The following is a 23,918-nucleotide window of genomic DNA, read 5'->3' as shown; positions in this document are numbered from 1 at the left end:
GTGGCAGCTTGTTTACCCACTTTTCAATCTGCAGAACACTGCCCTCAATGAAACCTGGTCATATACTATGTTAGGTGTAGAACATATACTACCAGATTATTCTGGTTCATTCTCATACTAGAGCTCAGCTGGTGTCTTAATCATAAAAGAGCAGGATGTGTTGCCTTGCTATTGGATATTATTGCATGTATGGTGTAACATCTGTTATCACATATCGATCAATTAATTTTTACATTGATGTATTTATTGTCTGTTTTTCCCTGCTAGCATGTCTTGAATGGGTATTGATTTTTGTTGTAGTTTTAGGAAGGATTTTCATAGCTGGATATTCTTCCTGTAATCAGCCCTCACTTGTTTTTTACAGTTGGGGATTTTTATTCCACAGTCCCTCAAAAGTGTAGAGTGATTAGTTTTAATGTCTATAAGCAATTAAGCAGTCCCACTCAAACGGTGACAAGTGAAATTTCAACATTGTCACCCATTCGCACACCCACATATATTTATATACACATATACAATAGGCTTCTTTTAGTTTCCATGTGACAATTGACAATTCCCTTAACTACTTGGGGGTCATTGGGGTACTGCAGCCATGCAGCGTATCAAGGATGAGAAAGCCTGGTGGAGCCCACTCTCTCCAGGCTAAACTTATTTCTACAGCTGAGTGAACTGGTAAAATAAAGTGTTTTGCTCAAGAACTCAATGTATCACCCAGTCCAGGGATCGAAACCACAATCTTATAGTCATGAGTCCAACACCCTAACCACTAAGCCATGCTCCTCCATGCATTAAATCCAATAACAAGATATGGTAACTGTCTCATGACAGAAACAAGTAAAAGATAAAACATGCCAAATTTGTTTCTCTATCCATTTTTCCAAGCTAGTATTGGTTAGTTGGGTGTATCTAATTGCTTTCTTTTTAGTTTCTGTCTTCCAGATTCACTAACAAGGCTTTGGACAGGCTGAGGCAAAAGTAAAAGGCACTTGCCCAAGGTGTCATGCGGTGGGGTTGAACCCAAGATCATGTAGTTGGGAAACAAACTTCTTAGCCACACAGCCCCATCTTAGGATAGTAAGTATAGAATGTTTAATGATTGGTAATAGAGAATGATACTTATTTCTTTATTCTTTATTGCCCACAAGGAGCTAAACATAGAGGAGACAAACAAGGACAAACAAAGGGATCAAGTTGATTACATCGACCCCAGTGTGTAACTAGTACTTAATTTATTGACCCCGAAAGGATGAAAGGCAAAGTCGACCTCGGCGGAATTTGAACTCAGAACGTAACGACAGACGAAATACCGCTAAGTATTTTGCCTGGCATGCCAACAGTTCTGCCAGTTCACTGCCGAGGAGAACGATACTATCCGGATACAGCGATACATAAATGTTGTTTTGTGTTAAGTCAATGTAGTTAAGGTTAAGAAGAAAACTAGTTTTTTTGTGGAAATTACTTGTAATGTGTGTCAGCAAAGAAGAAAAAGAAAAAAACAATGAAAAAAAGAACAGATAAAATTTTATGAAATAAGACATATGTGTTCTGAGAGTTGAGAGGTGAGTACTGTAAATTTCAAGTTATTTTTAGAATGTCATTAGTCTTGATTGAGTGATATTTCTGGAGAATTTTATATTTGTTCTGGTCAACCAACTTAGTAATCTAGTTGTCAAATCTACCAAATCAAACACATTTTCTTCTTTAAAAGGCTGATCTACAAGTTAAAATTGAAACAGAGTGAGTTAATATATCAATGATTTTAATAGTCCCAACACATCACAGTGTTTATCTACAATGGTTATAAATAATAATTTAGCAGAAACAGCCCCAAATTAACTAAGATACTTTTTTTTTTATTATTTTCAATGTTTTTTTTTTCACTTGTTTGGTCAGGAAAATGGGGCTATACCCCCATACCCAGGCTCTCCAAGAGAGATGAACTTGATGCTGTTAATGTTCTGTTTGAAAGATGCTGATTGATACCTGCAGGAAAGACATGAACAGAGAGAAGATTCCAGTGGGTTGATATCCTGGGGTAGAAGGACTAGAAATATTGGTGGTTAATGTGAGAATAATGGGAGGAGAGGCAACCAGGATGAGTGCGAAATGGAGAGACAAATGGCTCAAGGATGTCTAAATGGTAGTGGCAATATGAGGACAGATAGATCTGAGGACAGATAGATCTGAGGACCAAAGACTATATTATAGAAGTAATAGAAAAATTAGAGAGAGGAGACAACATGCTTTCAGGGAGAAGACTGGAGAATGTCCATTAGTGATGAGAACGATAAGCATAAACCGTTCTGCTTATTGTCATCATCATCATCATCATCGTTTAATGTCCGCTTTCTATGCTAACATGGGTTGGACGATTTTGACTGAGGACTGGTGAACCAGATAGCTGCACCAGGCTCCAATCTTGATCTGGCAGAATTTCTACAGCTGGATGCCCTTCCTAATGCCAACCACTCCGAGAGTGTAGTGGGTGCTTTTATGTGCCACCGGCACAAGGACCAGTCAAGTGGTACCGGCCACACTCTTTCAACACTCAAATGGTGTTTTTTACGTGTCACCTGCACAGGAGCCAGTCCAGCGGCACTGGCAACAACCTCGCTCGAATGTTTTTCATGTGCCACCAGCACAAGTGCCAGTAAGGTGACGCTGATAATGATCACGCTTGGATGGTGCTCTTAACGCTCCACTAGCATGGATGCCAGTCCTCGATTTTGATTTCGATTATCATTAGAAAATGAGCAATGCATCAATGAAGGCAGGCAGGCTAAAGCACACTTGGAGACAGGACATCTCAACAATTCTAATTCAGATTTGGAGTACTTCAAATCACTGAAAGAAAATTTTGGAAACTGAACAAAAGTTACTTCACTATTTGCTGTAAAGTAAGCATCCCCAAAGCCAGTTATGAAATCTCCTTGCTTATAGCAAAACATGGAAAGGATCAAACTAGAGAGCTACTGATTAAACCAGCTATCTCAATATTCTTAGAAACTGTACAAGAAGAAGATAATAGAGATGTCAGGGCCATACCACTCAGTAATAACACTGTCTACAACAGATTTGATGAAATGGGGCAAGATTTTGAAAACCAGCTTATTGAGACATTAAAATCACGAAAATTCTCATTATTAGTGGATGAAACCACATTTCAGTACACTGAGGCCGTGTTATTGACTTATGTGAGATACACTGAGTATGAGGCATCATTGGAAACAACCATAAATGCAAAGGATATCCAGAGCACGCTTAAACATTATTTGGATGAAAACAAAATGCCGAAAGAAAACATACTGTCTTGCATGGCAGATGGTGCACCTGATATGATGGGCAAGAAAACAGGATGCTTAAAAATGATGAAGGATGAAAATCCAAACATGTTGATTGTCCATTGTATCATACACCAAGAAAATTCGGTTGTCAAGAAACTGTCCCCTGTTCTTAATGAGATTCTATAAGCTGTGATCAAGTGTGTCAGTTATTTGACAGGCATCTTTGAGAAACTTGGAAACTTAAATAAGCAACTCCAAGGTACAAACATGATGCTTGTTGATGTGAAAGCAAAGACTTTTGGATTCATTGCAGCCTCGAAATATGCCAAAAAAAATGTTTCCAAAAGAAATTTCAGCCAGTTATACTGGTTGAGTAAAAGTGAGAGGACAAATAATGCAGCCACCATAATCATTGACCATTTGGATAACTTTAATAAAGGACTTCAATGACGGATTTTGTGATTTGCAGGCAATGAATTTTCCCACATGGTTAACTCAACCACTGCTGATTGACGTTTCTGATGCTGCAGTTCAATACCAAGAAGCATTATCAGAATTGCAACATGATGAATCAGAGAAGACATTGTTTAAACTGAAAGGTACAAATATGTGGCTATGTTGAAAGAAAATACCTCAACATCTCTAAATCAACAAGAGAACTATTGATTTATTTTCCTTCGTCTTATTTGGTCGAATGTGGATTCAGTGCAGTTGACAATTTGTAGGAAGCCAAGAGAAACTGGCATGAAATTACAAAGCATGGTGATTTAACACTGAAGTTAACAAAATTGTCTCTCATCAAATCAAGGATCTGTGCCATAGGGTTCTCACTAAATGAGTTGAGGTATCATATATCCATCTATATTAAAAAAAAAAAAAGGTGAGCACCAGAATTTTTGTCATTAAAAAGTGAGGTACCAGAAAATTTGTTATTAAAAAGTGGGGCACCGGGAGAAGAGATTGGAAAACACTGTTCTACATGCTTCAGTTGAGGCCTATAACTGAATATTGTTTTCATGTATACATTAGGAATGTAGCTATGCTCACAGATATCTTTGATTGCATCCAGAGAAGGGTCTCATACACACACTTATATTGATATGTTCACACAATTAACTTCTTTCAGTTTTACTTACAAATCTTTGGTAAGTCTGATGCTATAAGTTAAAGGCACATGTTGCAACTGTTACACAGTGGTGGGGTGGACCCAAAAGAATGTGGTTATGAAACACAACAAATAAGTCATTCATCTTCAAGCCAGGTGACTTGAAAATTGAACTTGTGTAGAATGATCTCATAACATCCTACTGTTAGTGTTTACTATAACTATAGAATATCCAGTACTACAGTTACTGCATGACGAAAATGAAGAGCAGAAAAAGAAACAAAAGATGTCACAAAAGTAATTTGTGAGTAGCACAAACATTTATTAAATATCGATATTTAGGTGCAGGTGTTGCTGCGTGGTAAGAAGCTAGCTTCTCAACCTTATGGTTTCAGGTTCAGTCCCACTGCATGGCACCTTAGGTAAGTGTCTTCTACTTTAGCCTTGGGCCAACCAAAGCCTTGAGTGGATTTGGTAGACAGAAACTGAAAGAAGCCCATCGTATACACACACACACACACATATATATATATATATATATATATATGTATGTATTGATAGGGCTCAGAAAGTGTGTCAATAGCCAGCTGGAGGAGATGTCTTCCTGGGGCTGCAAGCTACAGTAACATCAACTCTTATGGGTTAGCCACATTTAGGTGGCAAATATATTTCACGATATGTATGTATGTATGTATGTATATATATATATATATGTGTGTGTGTGTGTAAATATTTATATATACATGCACATATATATGTGTGCGTGTGTGTGTCTGTATATGGATATATATTTGTGTGAGTGTCTTTGTGTCTACCTTTGTACCCCATCACCACTCAACAACTGGTGTTGGTGTGTTTACATCCCCATAACTTAGTGGTTCAGCAAAGAGACCAACAGAATACGTACTAGGCTTTAGAAAATCAAAATAAGTCATAGAGCCGATTTGCTCAACTAAAAACCATTCAAGGGAGTGCTCCAGCATGGCTGCAGTCAAATGACCAAAACAAAAGAATATGACAAAATGGTTGAGATAAAATTTCATTATTTTTATTATTGTGTGTTTTATTATTAGTGTGTGTTTTTATGATCTCCTGCATTGCACAACTTTTCTGCAATTATTCTTTTCATTCTTATGAATCTGTTACAATAGTTTGGTGTAATTGTATTTGTGATGATCGGATATGTTATCAACATCGTCTATTGCTGCTCAGCTTATGTTATTGTCATTGCTGTTATTATCATCATTGCCACATGAGTGGCCGTGTTTGGTTGAGACCAACTGAAATGACTAAAGGGTTTTCTGCATTCTTCAATGTTATGGATTTCAGGTTTAGGAGTTCAAGATAAATGGCTTGTTGAGACTGAATTATGCCTTCAAGTTGCAAATTAAATTAGAACATGCTAGTTAGACAGTTCTTCAATTACTATCACCTTGTTAATTAATTGACTTTTTTTTTTGTCCTCAACATTTTTTCTTTTTTAAATCGATTTTTTTTTTTTCAAAGGAATTCATTCTGTTAATGTCAGAAAATTAAGGATGAAATCACTTGAAGTTTCCACTGTTGAACAACTTGTAATGTTAAGCATTTTGTGTTACGAGGTGATTGCACATTTCAAGTTCTAGGAGGCAATCATCTTATATTCATTTAAAGCAAATGAAAGTTCTTTGTCGTGTTTTATCATCTCGTTTGCGTTAGATTTAATTGAGTGCATAATGGGAACAAGTATGAAATAATCGCTTGAGAAATGAAATACCTTTTCTTTAGGTGAATGCAAAAAAAGTAACATATAAACTCAAAGAACACAAACCAAATCCATGAGGTTTTCATTTTAGTTTCTATTTATATTTTATTTATTTATTTTATTTTTCATTTCTATTTATCTATTTTCCTATTTATTTATTTTTCTCTTTTATTTATTTCTTGTCCCACAATATCCATTGACAGTCATTGCCAAGGTTTTGTTGATATTGAAAGTTGGTCAATTGTAATGTTGCTGAAATGAAATGTTTTCACCTTGGCCTCTTTCGCATGATCTACTTTGATCTGAGATGCACATTTATTTTGTATGATCTTTAAAGTGAATCTTTTCTTTCAAACAACTTCTCTATCAAAGCCAGAATGTTATAAACTCTTTACAAGTTTAAACAAATGTTTTATAACTTTGTAATTTGACATTAATTCATTAAGTTAACCCACTCACACCTGGATTTAATTCCATTCTCCACCTGTTTGTTCCTTCTCGAGCTTTGTCTGGCTCATAAGGGCCGGTTTCCTGGTTTCCTTGGTGTATAGGTTCCCCACATGGATGGGACACCGGTCTGTCGCAGGTGAGCTGCAAGATGCAAGAGGAAAGAGTGAGAAAAAGTTGTGGTGAAAGAGTCAGCAGAAGTTCGCCATTACCTTCTACCGGAGTCGCGTGGAGCTTAAGTGTTTCGCTCATAAACACACACATCACCCGGTCTGAGATTTGAACCTATGATTCCTCGACTGTGAGTCTGCTGCTCTAGCCATTGGGCCGTGTACCTCCACATCCTTCACCTGGGCTCCCATGCAAAAGAATAAATAGTTGCATATACAGCTCAAGAGTAACAATTGCAGACAAACTAACAGACAGAACTGGCTGCTATCAATAATGACTTGTAGAGATGTAGTATTTCATAATGCAACCATGATATACTTATAAAGTATATTAAACATTTTTATAAGTCAGTACCATCTTCTCTTGTGATAGCAGTGCGATATACATCACTTGTTAAGGTTATCTTAACAGATATTCTATAAAAATCAATGCCATCACTGATTTTGTTATTTTTGGATATGAAACATTGTAGCAAAAATTTATAATTTCTATAGAATATCTGTAGAGATAACCTTAGCAAGGATCAGGTGCATCTTCTTTTCCTGCATGTGTCATTCATTACCGCTTTACCAGGAATCCAGCAAATATGATGTTTATCCTATTCCCATTATAGTGGGAATACTGTATGACAGGGTTAAGTAATTTTCAGACATTCGCCGTCAGGTCTCTGCTGCCAAATTCTCTCTTCTTGGGTGGTGTTGCACTTCATATAAGAATTTTGATACACCAATGACACATTCTAGTAGCAGATTTAGGTCAATCATTAAATAGAAGTTCTTGCTTATCAATAAGAAATTTCAGCTTTTGCACTAATGAAAATGATCTGATTATTTCAAATGCTTCTAGCTCTCTACAACAGGTCATTTCTTTCCAACATTGGAAAGATTGGGAGAAGAGGATGTAAAAGAATAAGAAAGAGAAAGAGCGAAAAACAAGAGTAAAAAGGTCATATCAATTGCACATCAGAATTATTAATATAAACTTACTTGGAAGATATATACATATATATATATATATGGCAAATGAAAGATGGAAGATGGAATATACATAACGATCACTGTGAAAGTGCCAGTGCTTTACCAGTAAGCGACCAGGTGTAAAACATTCTTTTTATTATCCATTATACACACACACACACACACATACATGATTAGCTTCTTTCAGTTGTCATCTATCAAACTTCACTCAAAAGGTTTTGGTCAGCCCAAAGCTGTAGTAAACCAGCTGTAGTACTTGCCCAAGGTGACCACTGCAGTGGAATTGAGCCTAAGAACCATGTGGTTTGGAAGCAAATAACTTATCTCACAGCCACGTCCATGCCTATCTTGATCATATTTGAAAACAAGACTTGCAAATCTTCATCAAAGATACTTTTATTTTCATCTTGTCATCTCATCATAAGCCAATAAGTTAAACTGCTTTAAATCATTGAAAATTTCACTTCTGATTCTAGTAAAAGTTGGTATTTCCTTTTTATCTTCAAACAGCAATCATTTAGTCGCTTCAAAGATGGTAAAATGTTTTAAAATAATCCATAGCACTGGTATCTTTTATCTTTTACCTGTGTCAGTCATTAGACTGTGGCCATGCTGGGGCACTACCGTGAAGAATCTCAGTCAACTGTTTCAGCTCCAGGATTTAATTTCTTTTAATGCTTTTTTTTATTAACAGTATCTCTCTCTCTCTCTTCCTCTCTCTCTCTCTCTCTCTCTCTCTCTCTCTCTCTCTGCTGAGCCACTAAGTTGCAGGGATGTAAACACACCTGCATTGGTTGTCAAGTGGTAGTGGACAACAAACACAAACATGAACACACACACACACAAATGCATGTACACACAATAGGCTTGGCTTCTTTCAGTTTCCTTTCCATCTATCACATCCACTCACAAGGCTTTAGTCAGCCAAAAGCTATAGTAGAAAACACTTGCCCAAGGTGCCACACAGTGGACTGAACCCAGAATCATGTGGTTGGAAAGCAGACTTCTTACAACACAGCCACACCTGCATAGACTTTTGCTCTTGGACTACAGAAAATCTATCCTGTAAAGTAAAGCTTTTACCAATTTCATAAGGTAATAGAAAAGCTATGGTTTATTACTTGTAGAGGATTTCCAGATCTTTTCGGTTTGAACAGCAGTTTTTAACATAATTTCTAGGTAACTAAAAGATTTTTAACTTCGTATACTGGTAGAATGTGTTTATAAAACATCTTTTTCTCTTGGCTTTATTGAGAAAATTCTATAGTTTGTAAGATATTTGTCGTATTTTTTTCTTCAATTTCTGCAATTTCAACCAATCAATTACGTCCATTAATGTAAAAAAAACATTCTGTGCCGTATGAATATGTCCCTCGTTTAAGAAACAGATTGGGTTTATTTACATTTCTGAAGAAAAAAAGATACCCTTTCCCCCTACCCCTAACCCTAATTAACCCTAACTAACCCTAACCCTAAAACAGATTGAAATGCAATAGATCGATACTAGGGTCATAATTATGGGTGACAATTTCGTATGACACTGCTAGAAAAAACTGCTGTTCAAACCGAAAAGATCCGGATTTCCCTTTAAGGCTTTGACAAAAAGCATCCCCAAAACATTCTACTTCACTTGTAATAAGAAACTTCAAATATTTTGATACTTGTTGAAGAGAAATGACAAAGTCATTAGCAGGTTGTCTAGTCAGTTGTTTCAAAGAATAAAGGCCTTGTTCATTCTCTGAGTATCTTTTTGTCATTTCTTTATTTTGATAGATGGAATATTTTTGTTTTTGATTAGTAGGTAATGTCACCTTTAACCTGCTCTTTAGTAAGTTCAGACCATTCTGTTTTTCATCAGAATAACCAGAATTAATGGAAATAAATCCATTTATCTTCACAACTGGCTTCATAAATCTAAGATATCTTTCAGAATAGATAAAAACAAAAATTATCAAAAGACTGGAAACTTATCTTTTAACACATGAGGTTTTGATTCTTAATAATGACATTACTGATTACAGAGACTCCTGGAGTGTAAAAATAGTTTGCCAATATCCAACCAATGATGCATTTCACACTTCAGAAGTTATTGAGAAATGAAATCATTTCATACACATTTTAAGTGTGAGTTGTTCTACTACAGGCCAGTAAACACGAGCATCAAACTCTTGTAAAATTGCATGTAATCTCACATCATTAACTGTTACTTGTTAACATAACATTATTATAGAATACCCAATACTATATATTTCTCTTGTGGATTTCACTATCAGTAAGAGAGCCCTTGTGACAAAAGCACAACCTAAAGATAGTAATGATCATATCCTATTCTCTATCATTATAGAATACCCAATACTATATTTTCTCTAGTGGATTTCACAATCACTAACAAACCCTTGTGACAAATGCACAGCCTAAAGATAGTAATGATCATATCCTATTCTATATTATTATAGAATACCCAATACTATATTTTCCTCTTGTAGTATTGGTGGGCTTCACTATCACCAAGGAGCCCTTGTGACAAAAGGACAACATTAAGATACTTACCACCATATCCTATTCTATATAATTATAGAATGTGGAGGTGCAGTGGCCCAGTGGTTACGGCAGTGGACTTGCAGTCATAGGATCGCAGTTTCAATTCCCAGACTGGGCATTGTGAGTGTTTATTGAGTGAAAACACCTAAAGCTCTATGAGGCTCTGACAATGGGTGGGGTGGCGAACCCTGCTGTACTCTTTCACCACAACTTGCTCTCACACTTTCTTCATGTTTCTGTTGTACTTGTATTTCAAAGGGCCAGCTTTGTCACACTCTGTGTCATTGCTGAATCTCCCCAAGAACTACACTAAAGGTACATGTGTCTGTGGAGTGCTCAGTCACTTGCACATTAATTTCATGTGCAGGCTGTTCCATTGATCGGATCAACTGAAACTCTTGTTGTTGTAACAGACAGAGTGCCACAATGAATTATAGAATACCCAATACTATGTCTTTTTCTCATATATATATATATATATATATATATATATATATATATACATATACATAAATATATGATATATCATTGCATAGTGCCAAAAATCCTAGTATCGCCATCAAAATACAGGACCAGATACTGCAACGGCTTGGGCTTCAAGGGCTCACAGCTCATCAATATCCATCCAAAATGCCTGAGAGACCTGCATGGTGTGGATGTAATTTCCTTTAAAACAAAACTGGATCTCTTCCTGTCAAGGGTTCCATAAGAGCCTACCTAGCAGCAGGAAACACAGATGTGGGCAGCAGCATCGAACTCCCTCATTGACCAAATGCCACATGTTGGAGGAGGTTTCAAATAATGGTGTTGCTCAGTCAACGGTGGTGCCCCAGCATGACTGCAGCTTTGAAACTGAAACATTTTAAAGAATTAAAGAAAAAAAAAATATATATATATATATATCATCATCATCATCATCATCATCACTTAACGTCCGCTTTCCATGTTAGCATGGGTTGGACGATTTGATTTAGGTCTGGCAAACCAGATGGCTGCACCAGGCTCCAATCTGATCTGACAGAGTTTCTACAGCTGGATGCCCTTCCTAATGTCAACCACTCTGAGAGTGTAGTGAGTGCTTTTATTAGCCACTGGCACGAGGGCCAGTCAGGCAGTAGTGGCAACAGGAGCCAGTCCAGTAGCACTGTCAGCGACCTCACCTGAATATTTTTTCATGTGCCACCAGCACAAGTACTAGTAGGTGATGCAGGTGACGATCACACTCAAATGGTGTTTTTAACATGCCATCGGCTCAGAGGCCAGCTTGTTGCTCTGGCCCTGATCTCACTCATATGGTTCTCTTAGCGCTCCACTAGCACGGATGCCAGTCATCGAATTTGATTGCCTCAACAAGTCTTTGCAAGCAGAGTTTTGTGTCCAATGAAGGAAAGGCACATGTAAGTGGACTGGTTACACCCCTGGCATAGGCCACAATGTTATGGTCTCACTTGCGCTTGCCATATATATATATATATATATATATATGCATCGGGCCTCATGGAGGCAAAAGGGTTGAGTTCCTTTTGAATGTTGGGCCTCACAGAGGCAAAGACTGAGACTGTTGGCATTATGTTGTGCTTCAGAAGAAGACCCATCAAGCTGAGGAAAATAACAGTCATGGCAGATACCGGTGTCATGCAAATGGTACCCATGCCAGTGGCACATAAAAGCAACTATTAAACTTTCAGAGTGGTTGCTATTAAGAAGGGCATCCAGCCGTAGAAAACCAGACTAAATCAGACTGGAGTCTGGTGCAGACTTCCAGTTTACCAGCCCTGGTCAAACTGTCCAACCCATGCCAGCATGGGCAACAGACGTTAAATGATGATGCTAATATATATATATATATATATATATATGGGCCCAGGCTTGTTCATGTTTTCCATGTTGGATTTAAGCCCATATCTAACCTTGTATTGAAATCTTCTATGTTCACCATGCCAAGTATTACCCATTAAGATGTTATATCTGGTTCAGCAGGCTGTTGCAGGATGAGTAGGTATGTGGCAGGCAGAAGTAAAATGGCCAGAGCAGGCGGTAGAGTTTTGTTGATGGAGCAGAGCTTTTGCCGCCATCGACGATGTGTTCAATGGTGCAGCGAAGTGAGGCTGAAGTAATAAATTTTATTTTTTGCCGTAACTTTTTCATTATTGATCCAATTTCAATGAAATTTGAGATGTAGATCAAGTTTGTGGTGAGGGTGATGCATAAGGTGTTTATTTAATTCAAGAGGGCTTGAAGAGGACACAAATGTAAATAAGCATTTCCTTAAAGACTATTCTGTCGTTTTTGTTGAAATTTTACATGTGAAAAAATGCAAAAACTGCAAGAACAAATAACATCATTATGGGAATTTCCATTCAGACACCCAACTGAGCTCACAAAAATCGATACCAACTGAGCATTATTGAATAGCCTTATTTGAACTTCAGGGCGTGTGATCTACTGGTGTGCTAAAAATCATTAAAATCAGTTGGACGGCGTGGGAGGAGTTAGAGTAACCCCAAACACACATACATAGACAGACACCATTACACACTTATATATATATAGATATAAGCAGTCATTCATTCATTTGTTTATTCATACGTACAGAAACAACCTCTAAAAGACAAATATATATAAATGCACTCAAAACTATTGAATTGATGTAAAATAGTCCTAAGTATGACTTTGATTAGTTCAAATATAATTTGACAGTAACATTAAAACTATAATGAAGCTGGGGACATTTACCTGTGTATATGTGCCTGTCTATTTAAGTGTGTGTATATGTGTTTGTATGAGTGTGTGTGTGTGTGTGTGATCTTAGGTGTATATCTGTGCAGCCATGTATAAATGTTTCTGTGACTGTATCTGTGTGATTTGTTGTTGTTCTTGGTTTATTTTATTTGTTTATTTTATTTATTTTGTTTATTTATTTATTTATTTATTTATTTTCTCTATGATAAACTCATCAATAGCAAAACTTGTTAAACTAATTTATCATTTGAACACAAATCATCTTAAACTATCAGAAACAAGCTATTAGAAAATATGTTTTTCAATTGTCTTGTGTGTTTTGTAATCATCATCATCATCATCATCATCATCATCATTATCATCATAATTATTATTATTGTTATTGTTATTGCTGTAGTTGTTCTCATTATTATTATCATTATCATTGTTGTAATTATTATCAGTATTATTATTATTATTATTATTATTATTATTATTATTATTATCATTATCATTTTATTATTATTATTATTATTATTATTATTATTATTATTATCAGTATTATCATTATCATTATTATTATATTATTATTATTATTATTATTATTATTATTATTATCATTATCATTATTATTATTATTATTATTATTATATTATTATTATTATATTATCATTATCATTATTATTATTATTATTATTATTATTATTATTATTATTATTATTATTATTATTATTATTATTGCTGCTGCTGCTGCTAATATTATTATTGCTCTTATTACTATCATTATTTTTATATTTTTTTTATTTATTGTTGTTTAGTGTAATGTTTATTGTGGTGTTTGTTTTATTTTTGGTTTTTTGTTATTGTTGTGTGTTTTGCAATGATGTTCTTTTATTATTATTTTTTTTTGTCTACCTAGGTTTTGTTTTCTTCTTTATCTTTTTTACCTTTTATTTTCTTTTTTATAAGTGTTGTTGCCGCTATTTGAACTGTGTGTTTATATTGTTCTTTAGAGTGTAGTATTCATGTTTGTGTGTGCGTGTGTGTGTGTGTTTTGGTTCATTATTTCATTGTTGTTCTTATGTTATTGTATGATGTTTTTAAGTAGTCTGAAAAATAAATAAATAAATAAATAAATAATGGTCAAAAATATTTTTAAAGAAAACAATGAAAAGAAACTGAAAGAAAACAAAACAAATAGAAAAGTAAGGTAAAAAGGAAACAGAAATATATATGTGTGTGTGTGTGTATATGAGTGTGTGTATATATGTGTAAATATATATATGTATATATATATATACACACACATATATATACACATATATATATATGTATATATATGTACATATATACACACACATATATACATATACATATATATATATATATATATATATATATATATATAAATTAAAACAATAAATTAAACATTGACGAGACAAACAGTATATTTTGATAATCAAGCTGTAATTAATGAGAGTTTTGCTAAGAGCATCTTTTGACATAGTGTCATTAATTGTTAAAAGTTATATAAAAGTAGAAAAACAGAAAAAGAAAAAAAGTGAAGTGGGGGCGGGGTGGATGGAAAGAGAAGCAAATAGAATAAGAGAAGAGACAGGTTGATGTGATTAAGATGATGATGATGATGATGATTTAGGCTAGGAAATATAAGAAAGGATACAGAAATCTGAGGAAAAGTAAAAAGACAAACATTTTGAAGAGGTAAAGGAGAGGATACGTGAATATCTGCTATAGATATCAGTATCATTACAAGCAACTACTACTACTATTACTACTACTACTGCCAGTAATAATAACAATCATTTTTTTGTTATTAGTCTCAAGGGTCATTTAATGATAATAATAATTATTATTTGTAATTAAGGTGGCAAGCTGACAGAAACATTAGCGTGACATACAAAATGATAAGTGGTATTTCGTCAAATTCCACTGAGGTCGACTTTACCTTTCGTCCTTTTGGGGAGTCGATAAAATAATTACCAGTGGAGCACTGAGGCTGATGTAATTGACTATCCCCTCCCCAGAATCTTAGGCCTTCTGCCTATAATAGAAAGGATTATTTGTAATTAAGGTAGCAAGCTGACAGAGTCGTTAGCAGGCCAGACAAAATGATTAGTGTCATTTCGTCTATCTTTACATTCTGAGTTCAAATTCTGCCAAGGTCGACTTTGCCTTACATTCTTTCAGGGTCGATAAATTAGGTATCAGTCAAACAGTGGGGTTGATGTAATTGACTAACCCCATTCCCACCAAAATTTCAGGCCTTGTGTCTATAGCAATGACCATTGTAAGTAAGGCACAAAAACAATAGATTTGATGGGAGGGGCTTAGCTAATATCAGAGATGCCTATAATTGAATGATGCTTTTTTTCATTGACCCCTTGGAAGGAGGAAAGAAGCAAAGTTGATGTCAGTGGGATTTGAACTGCCAAAAAAAAACAAAAAATATTGCACAGCATTTTGTCTGACAGAGGTTTCTGACAACCAAATGCTCTTAATCTTCCTCCTCATTATCATTTACCATCCATCTTCCAGGCTGGAATAAGTTAGACAGCTTATCAGGATTCAGCAAGCCAGAGGACTGCTTTAAGCTCAAGTGTCTGCTTCGGTATGGTCTCTATGACTGGATGCCCTCCTTAATGCCAACCACTTGACAGTGTGTACTGGGTACAATTTTTTTTACCAGTGAAGCCCCCCACCAAGTAGCGAGCAAGACAATAAAAATGACACCATGGCTGAGTAGGATTGGAGTAGAGAGGAGATGGTGTGGTTATGTTGCTGACTTTGATCAGGCATTTTCTACTATTACTATAGCCTTGCACTGACCAATGTTATGTGGATGAAATTGGCTGATGGAAGTCTGTGATGTGTGCATATATATATATATATATATATATATATATATATTTATATATATCTGTAATATAATTTGTGACAATTATTCGGTTGCCATAATAAGACTCTGAGTTTTGGATGTTGGGGAGGAAACCTCTGGCATCTCATCAGTTATAGAGGCAATCGAAAAATGCTATGAAAATAACTGTTAAACAAAGGGAAATTACTATGTAATTGACTGTTTTTAAGACAATAGAGCTATTAGAATAACTGTTAAATAAGGGGAAAAAAGCAGAGGGGAGAAAGTAAAAAAGTAATGTAAAAATGCTCATAGAAATCGAGGATATACGCAGGTACATACATACACATGCATGGATGCATACACACACACACACAAATATATATATATATATATACACATACACACACACACACATATATATATATATATATATATATAGATAGATAGATAGATAGATAGATAGATAGATAGATAGATAGATAGATAGATAGATAGATAGATAGTTATTGAAGCATGAATATGAAAATGTGTACCCCGTGTACATCAGAAAACTATTTGTTCACATGTAAATATATTTATATTTGTATATGAGTATATTTGTGTATATTCTTACATATATGTGTGTGTTGAGCATATATATATAATATATATAATATATATATATATATATATATATATAAGATAATAAATTTTATCTTTTCTTATATATATGAGGGTGAGTCAAAAAGTGATGCCATTTTTTAGGACAGGTATATTATCAACACTGGAACATGTATCATACATCAAAATGAAGCTGGTCCTCTGTGGATCACATCCCTACTTCTCAACAGAGTCACCATTTCTCTCAATAGCAATGTTCCACCTTTGAATGAGAACATGTATACGTCCCCCATAAAATTCTGCTGACTGTTCGTTGAGCCGCTTCTTCACTACAGTTTCCAGCTTCTTTCTTCCAATTATTTCATCATTTTAAACAATTAATCCCTACACATTTTTTCTCTCCCCATTTTAACACCTCTCAATCCATTCTGTCAAAGAGCATAGGCTTGAAACGTCAAAGATTTTCCTATTCTTCCAGTGCATCAAACTAATACACTGGCTGCTGGTTTCCTCACCCATCTTTGTCTTTTGTTTTCTGTAAATTTGAACTACATATATTCATGCATTATATATATATATATATATACATAATTAATATAGGATAAAATTTCTTTTGGGAAAAAAATTTTATCAATGGCCAGCATATCAAAAAATGCCTTTAAAGGTAAAATTTATACATAATTTACAAGATAAGGGCAGAAGAAAAATTCTAATGCCAAATTTGCCGAAACAAAAAATTGTCGATAACCATTATAATTTATGCACCTCGAAACAAACCGATAGAAATCTCTAAAAAATTCGTTATTACCATATTGGTCCAATTTCGGGGTTAATTCATAAGAAATTTTCCCCTCTTCAGCAGCAAATATGCGAGATATAAATGAAATAATTACTCATACCCAATATATATATATAGAGAGACAGATAGACAGACAGACAGAGACAGAGAGAGACTCACACACATACACTCAAATGTGTGTGTGTGTGTATATTTGTATTAGTGTTTGGCCTCCTACTACTGTTTGGCAACAAGTATTGTTTGTTTACATCCTTGTATATTAGCAGTTAAGTAAAACAGGCCATAAGAATAAATGCTAGACTTAAATAAAGTACTGGTTTGATGAGTTTGACTTTCCCAAAGTGCCACGCAGTGGGACTGAACCCAGAACCATGTGGTTGCCCGTATGTTATATATCCGGGCAGGTACATATTAATGTCTGTTTTTCTTTCTCTCTGTATGTGTGTGAGGGCATAAATGATGGTGGAGGGGATTGCAGTTACTGTTGTTACCTTATCAGTATTCATAAGATCAATAGGAAAAGTCCTTGAGGCAAGGCTCGATTAAGACCCATAGAGGCCCAAAAGGTTTTGGTGCCCTCAAGTATATGTAAATGGTTCAAAATATAAAGAAAAATAATTCAAAATGTAAACAATGACAAACCATAAAGTAAATGTTTATTTTTCAAAATGACAAAACTAACAATAAGATGGAAAATAATGTTAATTTTTTTTTTGTATGCTTCAAAATTTTCATCACTCAAAACTGTGATCTGGTCACTGACGAAAAATGCAACCCTACTTTTTGTCAGTAAACAATTTATAGTTTGAGGTGATGAAAACTTTAATACCATATTACAAGTAAATGTTGGTAGATGGAAACTGAAAGAAGCCTGTCGTATATATGTGTATATATGTGTATATATGTGTGTGTATACATATGTTTGTGTGTCTGTGTTTGTCCCCCCAACATCGCTTGACAACAGATGCTGGTGTGTTTACGTCACCTTAACTTAGCGGTTCAGCAAAAGAGACTGATAGAATAAGTACTAGGCTTACAAAGAATAAGTCCTGGGGTCGATTTGCTCAACTAAAGACGGTGCTCCACAATGGCCACAGTCAAATGACTGAAACAAGTAAAAGAGTAAAAGAGTAAAAGAGAGAGTAACCCAGAGAGGATTTCTTAGGATTGTTGGAAACAAGCTGTTTAGAGCCTTTGGCACAATAAAAATTGTACTCAGTCCTTGTTTTAGAGTGTTTAGTGATAGGAAGGGTTTATAGCTATGGATATTGTGTTGAATAAAAGGAGGAATAAATGGATGTTGCACTGTATAGAGAGGACTGTTTAGCTTTTGTTGGAAATGACCTGTCTTGTGGAAGAGAAGGAAGAGGTTAATATTCTGTGTTGCTGTGTGTACGAGTCAGATTATGAAGGACCAAATGGTGTGAAATGTCATAAGAGAATCGTCCAACCCTGACAGCAGGAGAAGCCCCTTTATGAAACGATGATGATAATGATGATGATGATGATTCATAGACACATGCTCTCTCTCACTCTCTCTCTCTCTCTCTCTCTTGCACACACACACACAAATACACGCACTCACATGCTCAGGCAGACACACATACTTGCACGCAATCTTAAAGTTGGGAAAAAGATTTTGCAAACGAAAAAAAAAAAACAGAAAAGAAACCTATTTAATACAGACAAGAAGGAAAAAAATATAAGAAAAATTCAATGGAAAACAGTTGCACAAAAATAAAGAAAACCTGAAAAATATTTAAAACAATAACAAAAACCAAAAAAAAAAAAAAACCAAAAAACCCTAAAGACTTTCTGCAGTGAGAACAAATGATGAAATGGTGTCATTATACAAACTTCAGTGAAAAACAAAGATGAAAGAAGGAGACGGAACACAAATGAGACTAAGACAAGGCGAGACTTATCCTCGTCAACATTAAAATAGCAAGATGACGATGAAGACAACAACCAACCAATGGCAGACAATTAATTAAAGACCACAATAACAAATACACAAACAAGAAAACTACATTACTCTCTTTTCAAAATAAACAATGTCAAACAACAACACCTACAACAACAACAACAACAATAACAATGGCAGCAGCAACTTATTTATTTAAAATTAACCAAAAAAAAAACCCCCAAAAAACAAAAATTAATTATACTATTCTTACTTTCTGTTTTTAATTATCTGTTTTGTTTATTTTGTTTGCCATCAATTAATTCTTTTAAACAATATCTTTTTTTGTTGTATATTTTTTTTTCTTGTTTGTTTGCGACATCCCTGCTGTTTCATTATGCTTTATATTTTACCTGATCTTGTTGTTGTTGTTGTTGTTGTTGTTGCTCTCGCTGATGAGAATGATAACAGTAATAATGGTAATGATGATGATGATCATAATAATAATAATAATAATAATAATGCTGATGATGGGGATGGTGGTGGCAATTTTGTATTTGTATTTACATCATTTTAAAATTCTATATATTTACTTTTCTTTCATTTTCCTTTTCCATTTTATTGTTAATTTGTTGTTCTTAGTTTATTTTATTTTATCCGATTTGTTGTTGTTGTTGTTGTTGTTCGAGTGGTGGGAGGTAGTCGTAGTTTAAACTTCTCCAGTGTTTCAGTTCAACTCTTCCCTTACCCCCACCCCCACCCCACCCCACCCCCGCTCCACTTCTCATACTTCCTCCAGCCTTCTGACTAATCTCTTGTTCGTTAAATTTTCTCAGACATGCATTTAAAAAGAACAACTTACCCTTACTTACATGCATGCACAGATACTTACTTGCATCGATGCACGTACACACAACATGTGCACACAACACATACACACAACACGTACACACGTGTATATAAACAATAGCAGTAAACAATAGAACAGAAAAATCATTAACTTTGATGTTTTTTAACAGCAAGGAGACTGACAATTGTTGGTTCTTTTTCTTCTTGTTGAGCATTTTTACCATTATTATTATTATTATTATTATCATTGTTTTTACTATTATTATAGTTGTTGTTATGTTCTCAGTGGTTTCATGCAAGTTTCTACTGCACCATCAGGTGCACCTCCGCATTCTTCAGCTATGTGCTGCATTGTCTTTTGGGAATGTAGAACTTTGTGTTCTACAACAATTTGTCTTTGAGTATGTGGTTTGTTTTAATTATTTTCTCTTTGTCTTCTAGATGTATGATGGTATGGTTATTTTTTCCATTTAGATGTAGCACGGTTTTGGAACCTGTTTGTTTGTACAGAGTGTCTCCAATATCCAAGAGTGCTGTCTAACAACAAATACATTTCAGTAGTCATTACATGCCTTCCAGCCATGTGGGCAAGGGTTCAATCTCGCTGTACAGCATCTTGGGCAAGTGTCTTTGACTTTAGCCCCCCAGGCCAATCAAAGCCTCGTGAGTGGATTTGGTAGATGAGTATGTTTGTTTGTGTGTAGCCTTGTTTTGATCTCATGTGTTGATTGTAAAACAAGCTTTGCCATCATAGAGGTGATTTTGTGTGGCTTCAAGGAAATATTACCTTGCTTGGTAGCAGGTGAGGGTTAGCAACAGGAAGGGCATCCAGCCATAGAAAATTTGCCTCAAAAATTTCTTCTTGACCTATGCAAACTTGGAAAAGTGGACATTAAATGATGGTGACAATGGCAAGGAGGTAGATGGAAACTGAAAGAAACCTGCTGCATTTACTTGAGTGTATGTGTATTTGTGGAGGCACAATGGACCAGTGGTTAGGGCAGCGGACTCGTGGTCGGAGGATTGTGGTTTTGATTCCCAGTCAATGTAATAAACCATCTCCCTATTCCCAAATTTCAGGCCTTGTGCCAATAATAGAATGTATTATTATTATTATTATTATTATTATTATTATTATTATTATTATTATTATTATATTATTATTATTGCCTTTGCACAGCTTCTAACGCTGGAGATGTATTACAGTGTCAGCTGTTCACTACCAGTGAACTAAGGCAACACCTTATTTTTTTAGCACCTTCTGGAGTATTCGAGCGGTTCCAAGCAGTGCTGTTTTCTACAAGTGCTCCACCCTTATTGCAGCCCCTATTTGTTCCACATACTTTGGGCAAGTGTCTTCTAGTATAGCCTTTGGTTGACCAATGCCTTGGAAGAGAATTCAGTTGATGGAAATTGTGTGGAAATGTATGTGTTTGTCCCCCACTCTAACCTTAACAACCAGTGTTGGTTTGTTTACATCCATGTAAACTAACAGTTCAGCAAAAAAGACTGATAGGATTTGTACCAGACTCAAAAAAAAAGAAAAATAAACAAAAGGCACTGGGGTTGATTTGTTTGACAAAAGTGGTGCACCAGCATGGCCATAGCTCACTGTGTGTAACAAGTAAAAGATAAAAAAAATTATCCTTTCTAATATAGGTACAAGGCCTGAAATTTGCAGGGATTACATAAACTCCAGTACTATACTGGTATTTGTTTCATCAACCCTGAAAGGATGAAAGGCAAAGTTGGCCTTGGCAGAATTTGAACTCAGAACGTGAAGACTGATGAAATACCACTAAGCCTTTTTCCTGGCATGCTAATGATTCTGCCATCTCACCACCTTAATTATGTTGAGTCATTTCATCTGTACCTGTCTGCTTTCAGTGGTTGACAGTGGTGGCAGTGTGGTCGGGGTAGTGGTGATAAAAAAATAACAACAATATTAAAATTCGTTGGTCCTGACATAGACACAAGGCCAGGAAATCAGTAATGAGACAGAAGCAATCAATTAAACCCTATTCATCTAATCTGTTACTATACTACTTCATTTTTATTGACTCCCAGCAGAATGACAGACAATCCTTGCTTCAACCAGGTTTGAACTCAGTGTGTAAAGATCCACAACAAATACCACTAAGAAACATTTTTTTCCCTGATGCTTTAAGGATGTCGGCAATCTGTTGCTACAATAATAATAGTAATAATAATAATAATAATGTTGATAATAATAATAATGATAATGTTGATAGAAAAATTATCAAAAGATGACTTCTGACCTGGTTAATTATCTTTCAGTGCGATTAAACATGAATGAACATGATTTAACCCAATTTCACATGATGACAGAGAACACAAGTGTGTTGGTTAGCAAATACAAAGTATACAGCTTTTCTCAGCACCTTTGGCTGCAAACTTTAGCTCCAGCAAACATGAGCATTGAATCATAGGAACTTAGCTTACTCTTATCAATCAATCGATGTTGATCATGGAGAGTGGGCTGCTGTCCATTCAACTGAGCTGAAACCGAAGCAATGATCAATCACTCATGCACATACTATGTGTATATATGTATATATATGTGTGTGTGTGTGTATGTGTCACACACACACACACATACATGAAAACAGACAGGTGTATATGTGTGTATATATATATATATGTGTGTGTGTGTGTGAAAAGCATCCATACACCTAGGTAGACCTCAACGTTTTTTCATGTGCGTTCCATGAATGTGTGTGTGTTTGTATGTGTGTGTGTATGTGTGTGTGTTTATGTATGGATGTACATATGTATGTCTAATTGTAAAATGAACTCACATCTCTGTAATGTATTTATTTTTGTATATATATATAGAAGTATATATAAGTTTCTCTCTTACTCACTCTTTCCCACTCTCTCTCTCTGTCTCTGTCTGTATGTCTCTCTCTCTCTCTTACTGATTTACAAAGCACATTTATACACACATTCATACACTGACATACACTCACAGAGGTAGACACTACTCTGTGTGTTTGTGTGGGAAGAATGATATATGTGTATATACATGTATATGTGCATGTGTGTGTCTGTCTAATTACATACATTCATATATATATGTATGTATATATATATGTCTAAATATATATATACATACACACACGCATATGTCTAATTACATATATACATATATATATTTATATATATCTAATTACATACACACAGATACACACACACACATACACACACACACACATATATATATATATATCATTACATACATACATATATATATATCTCAAATGTGTATATATGTAAAACGTATATTTGTAAACATTAGTTCAAGTGTAATTGTGTGTATTGCTGAAATAGGAACACACACACGCTCGCATTTGCGCATGCACACACACACTCTCGCACACACGCAGACAGACAAAGAGTCAATATAAAGCTGCTGTTACATTCATCAATAAAGTCGATGGTGTCTTGGTGATTCTTCCCACCTTACTCAATATTGACACAGCACAGCTGGCCTGAATCCATCAACCAATGAAATTGCATCATTATGTTGAGTCATTTCATCTGTACCAGTCTGCCTTCAACGGTTGACACTGGTGGCAGTGTGGTCGGTGTAGTGGCGATGCTCTGCCAGAGGTCACGGTACCAGTGTTGGTCTTAATGGCAGTAGTAGCAGAGTTGGGGATCCTCTTGTGCTTGTTGGTGTAGGTGGGTAGCGGTGGGGGTTAGTAACGTTGATGCTGATTCTAATTTTCTGGTTAATCCCAGATCATCTCTGATCAAGCAAACCTCTGAGCAAATGATTTCTAACAAAACCCCCATGTGATCATATTTTTTATTTTATTTTTTTTGTTTTTCTTCAGACATTGTGTATCTAAGACTAATCTATCCAATATCGTCAT

The 23,918-nt window shown here is 35.2% G+C and overlaps 2 protein-coding genes across 4 annotated transcripts in view; both read left to right on the top strand.

Annotated features, from left to right (window-relative positions):
* LOC118766775 overlaps positions 1 to 23,918 on the top strand; it is a 250,329-nt gene that overhangs the window by 10,653 nt on the left and 215,758 nt on the right. The gene's annotated exons all lie outside the window — the stretch shown is intronic.
* Positions 849 to 3,470, top strand: LOC118766642 (SCAN domain-containing protein 3-like). Its single transcript, XM_036510199.1, has 2 exons — positions 849 to 891; positions 3,004 to 3,470. Exons 1-2 carry the CDS (start codon positions 849 to 851, stop codon positions 3,468 to 3,470), a joined length of 510 nt encoding a protein of 169 aa, XP_036366092.1.

Source organism: Octopus sinensis, linkage group LG17 (genome assembly GCF_006345805.1).
Source record: "Octopus sinensis linkage group LG17, ASM634580v1, whole genome shotgun sequence".
In the NCBI taxonomy this organism is placed as follows: domain Eukaryota; kingdom Metazoa; phylum Mollusca; class Cephalopoda; order Octopoda; family Octopodidae; genus Octopus; species Octopus sinensis.
The sequence above is the reverse complement of the archived record's forward strand: the minus strand, read 5'-3'. Positions and strand labels throughout refer to the sequence as shown.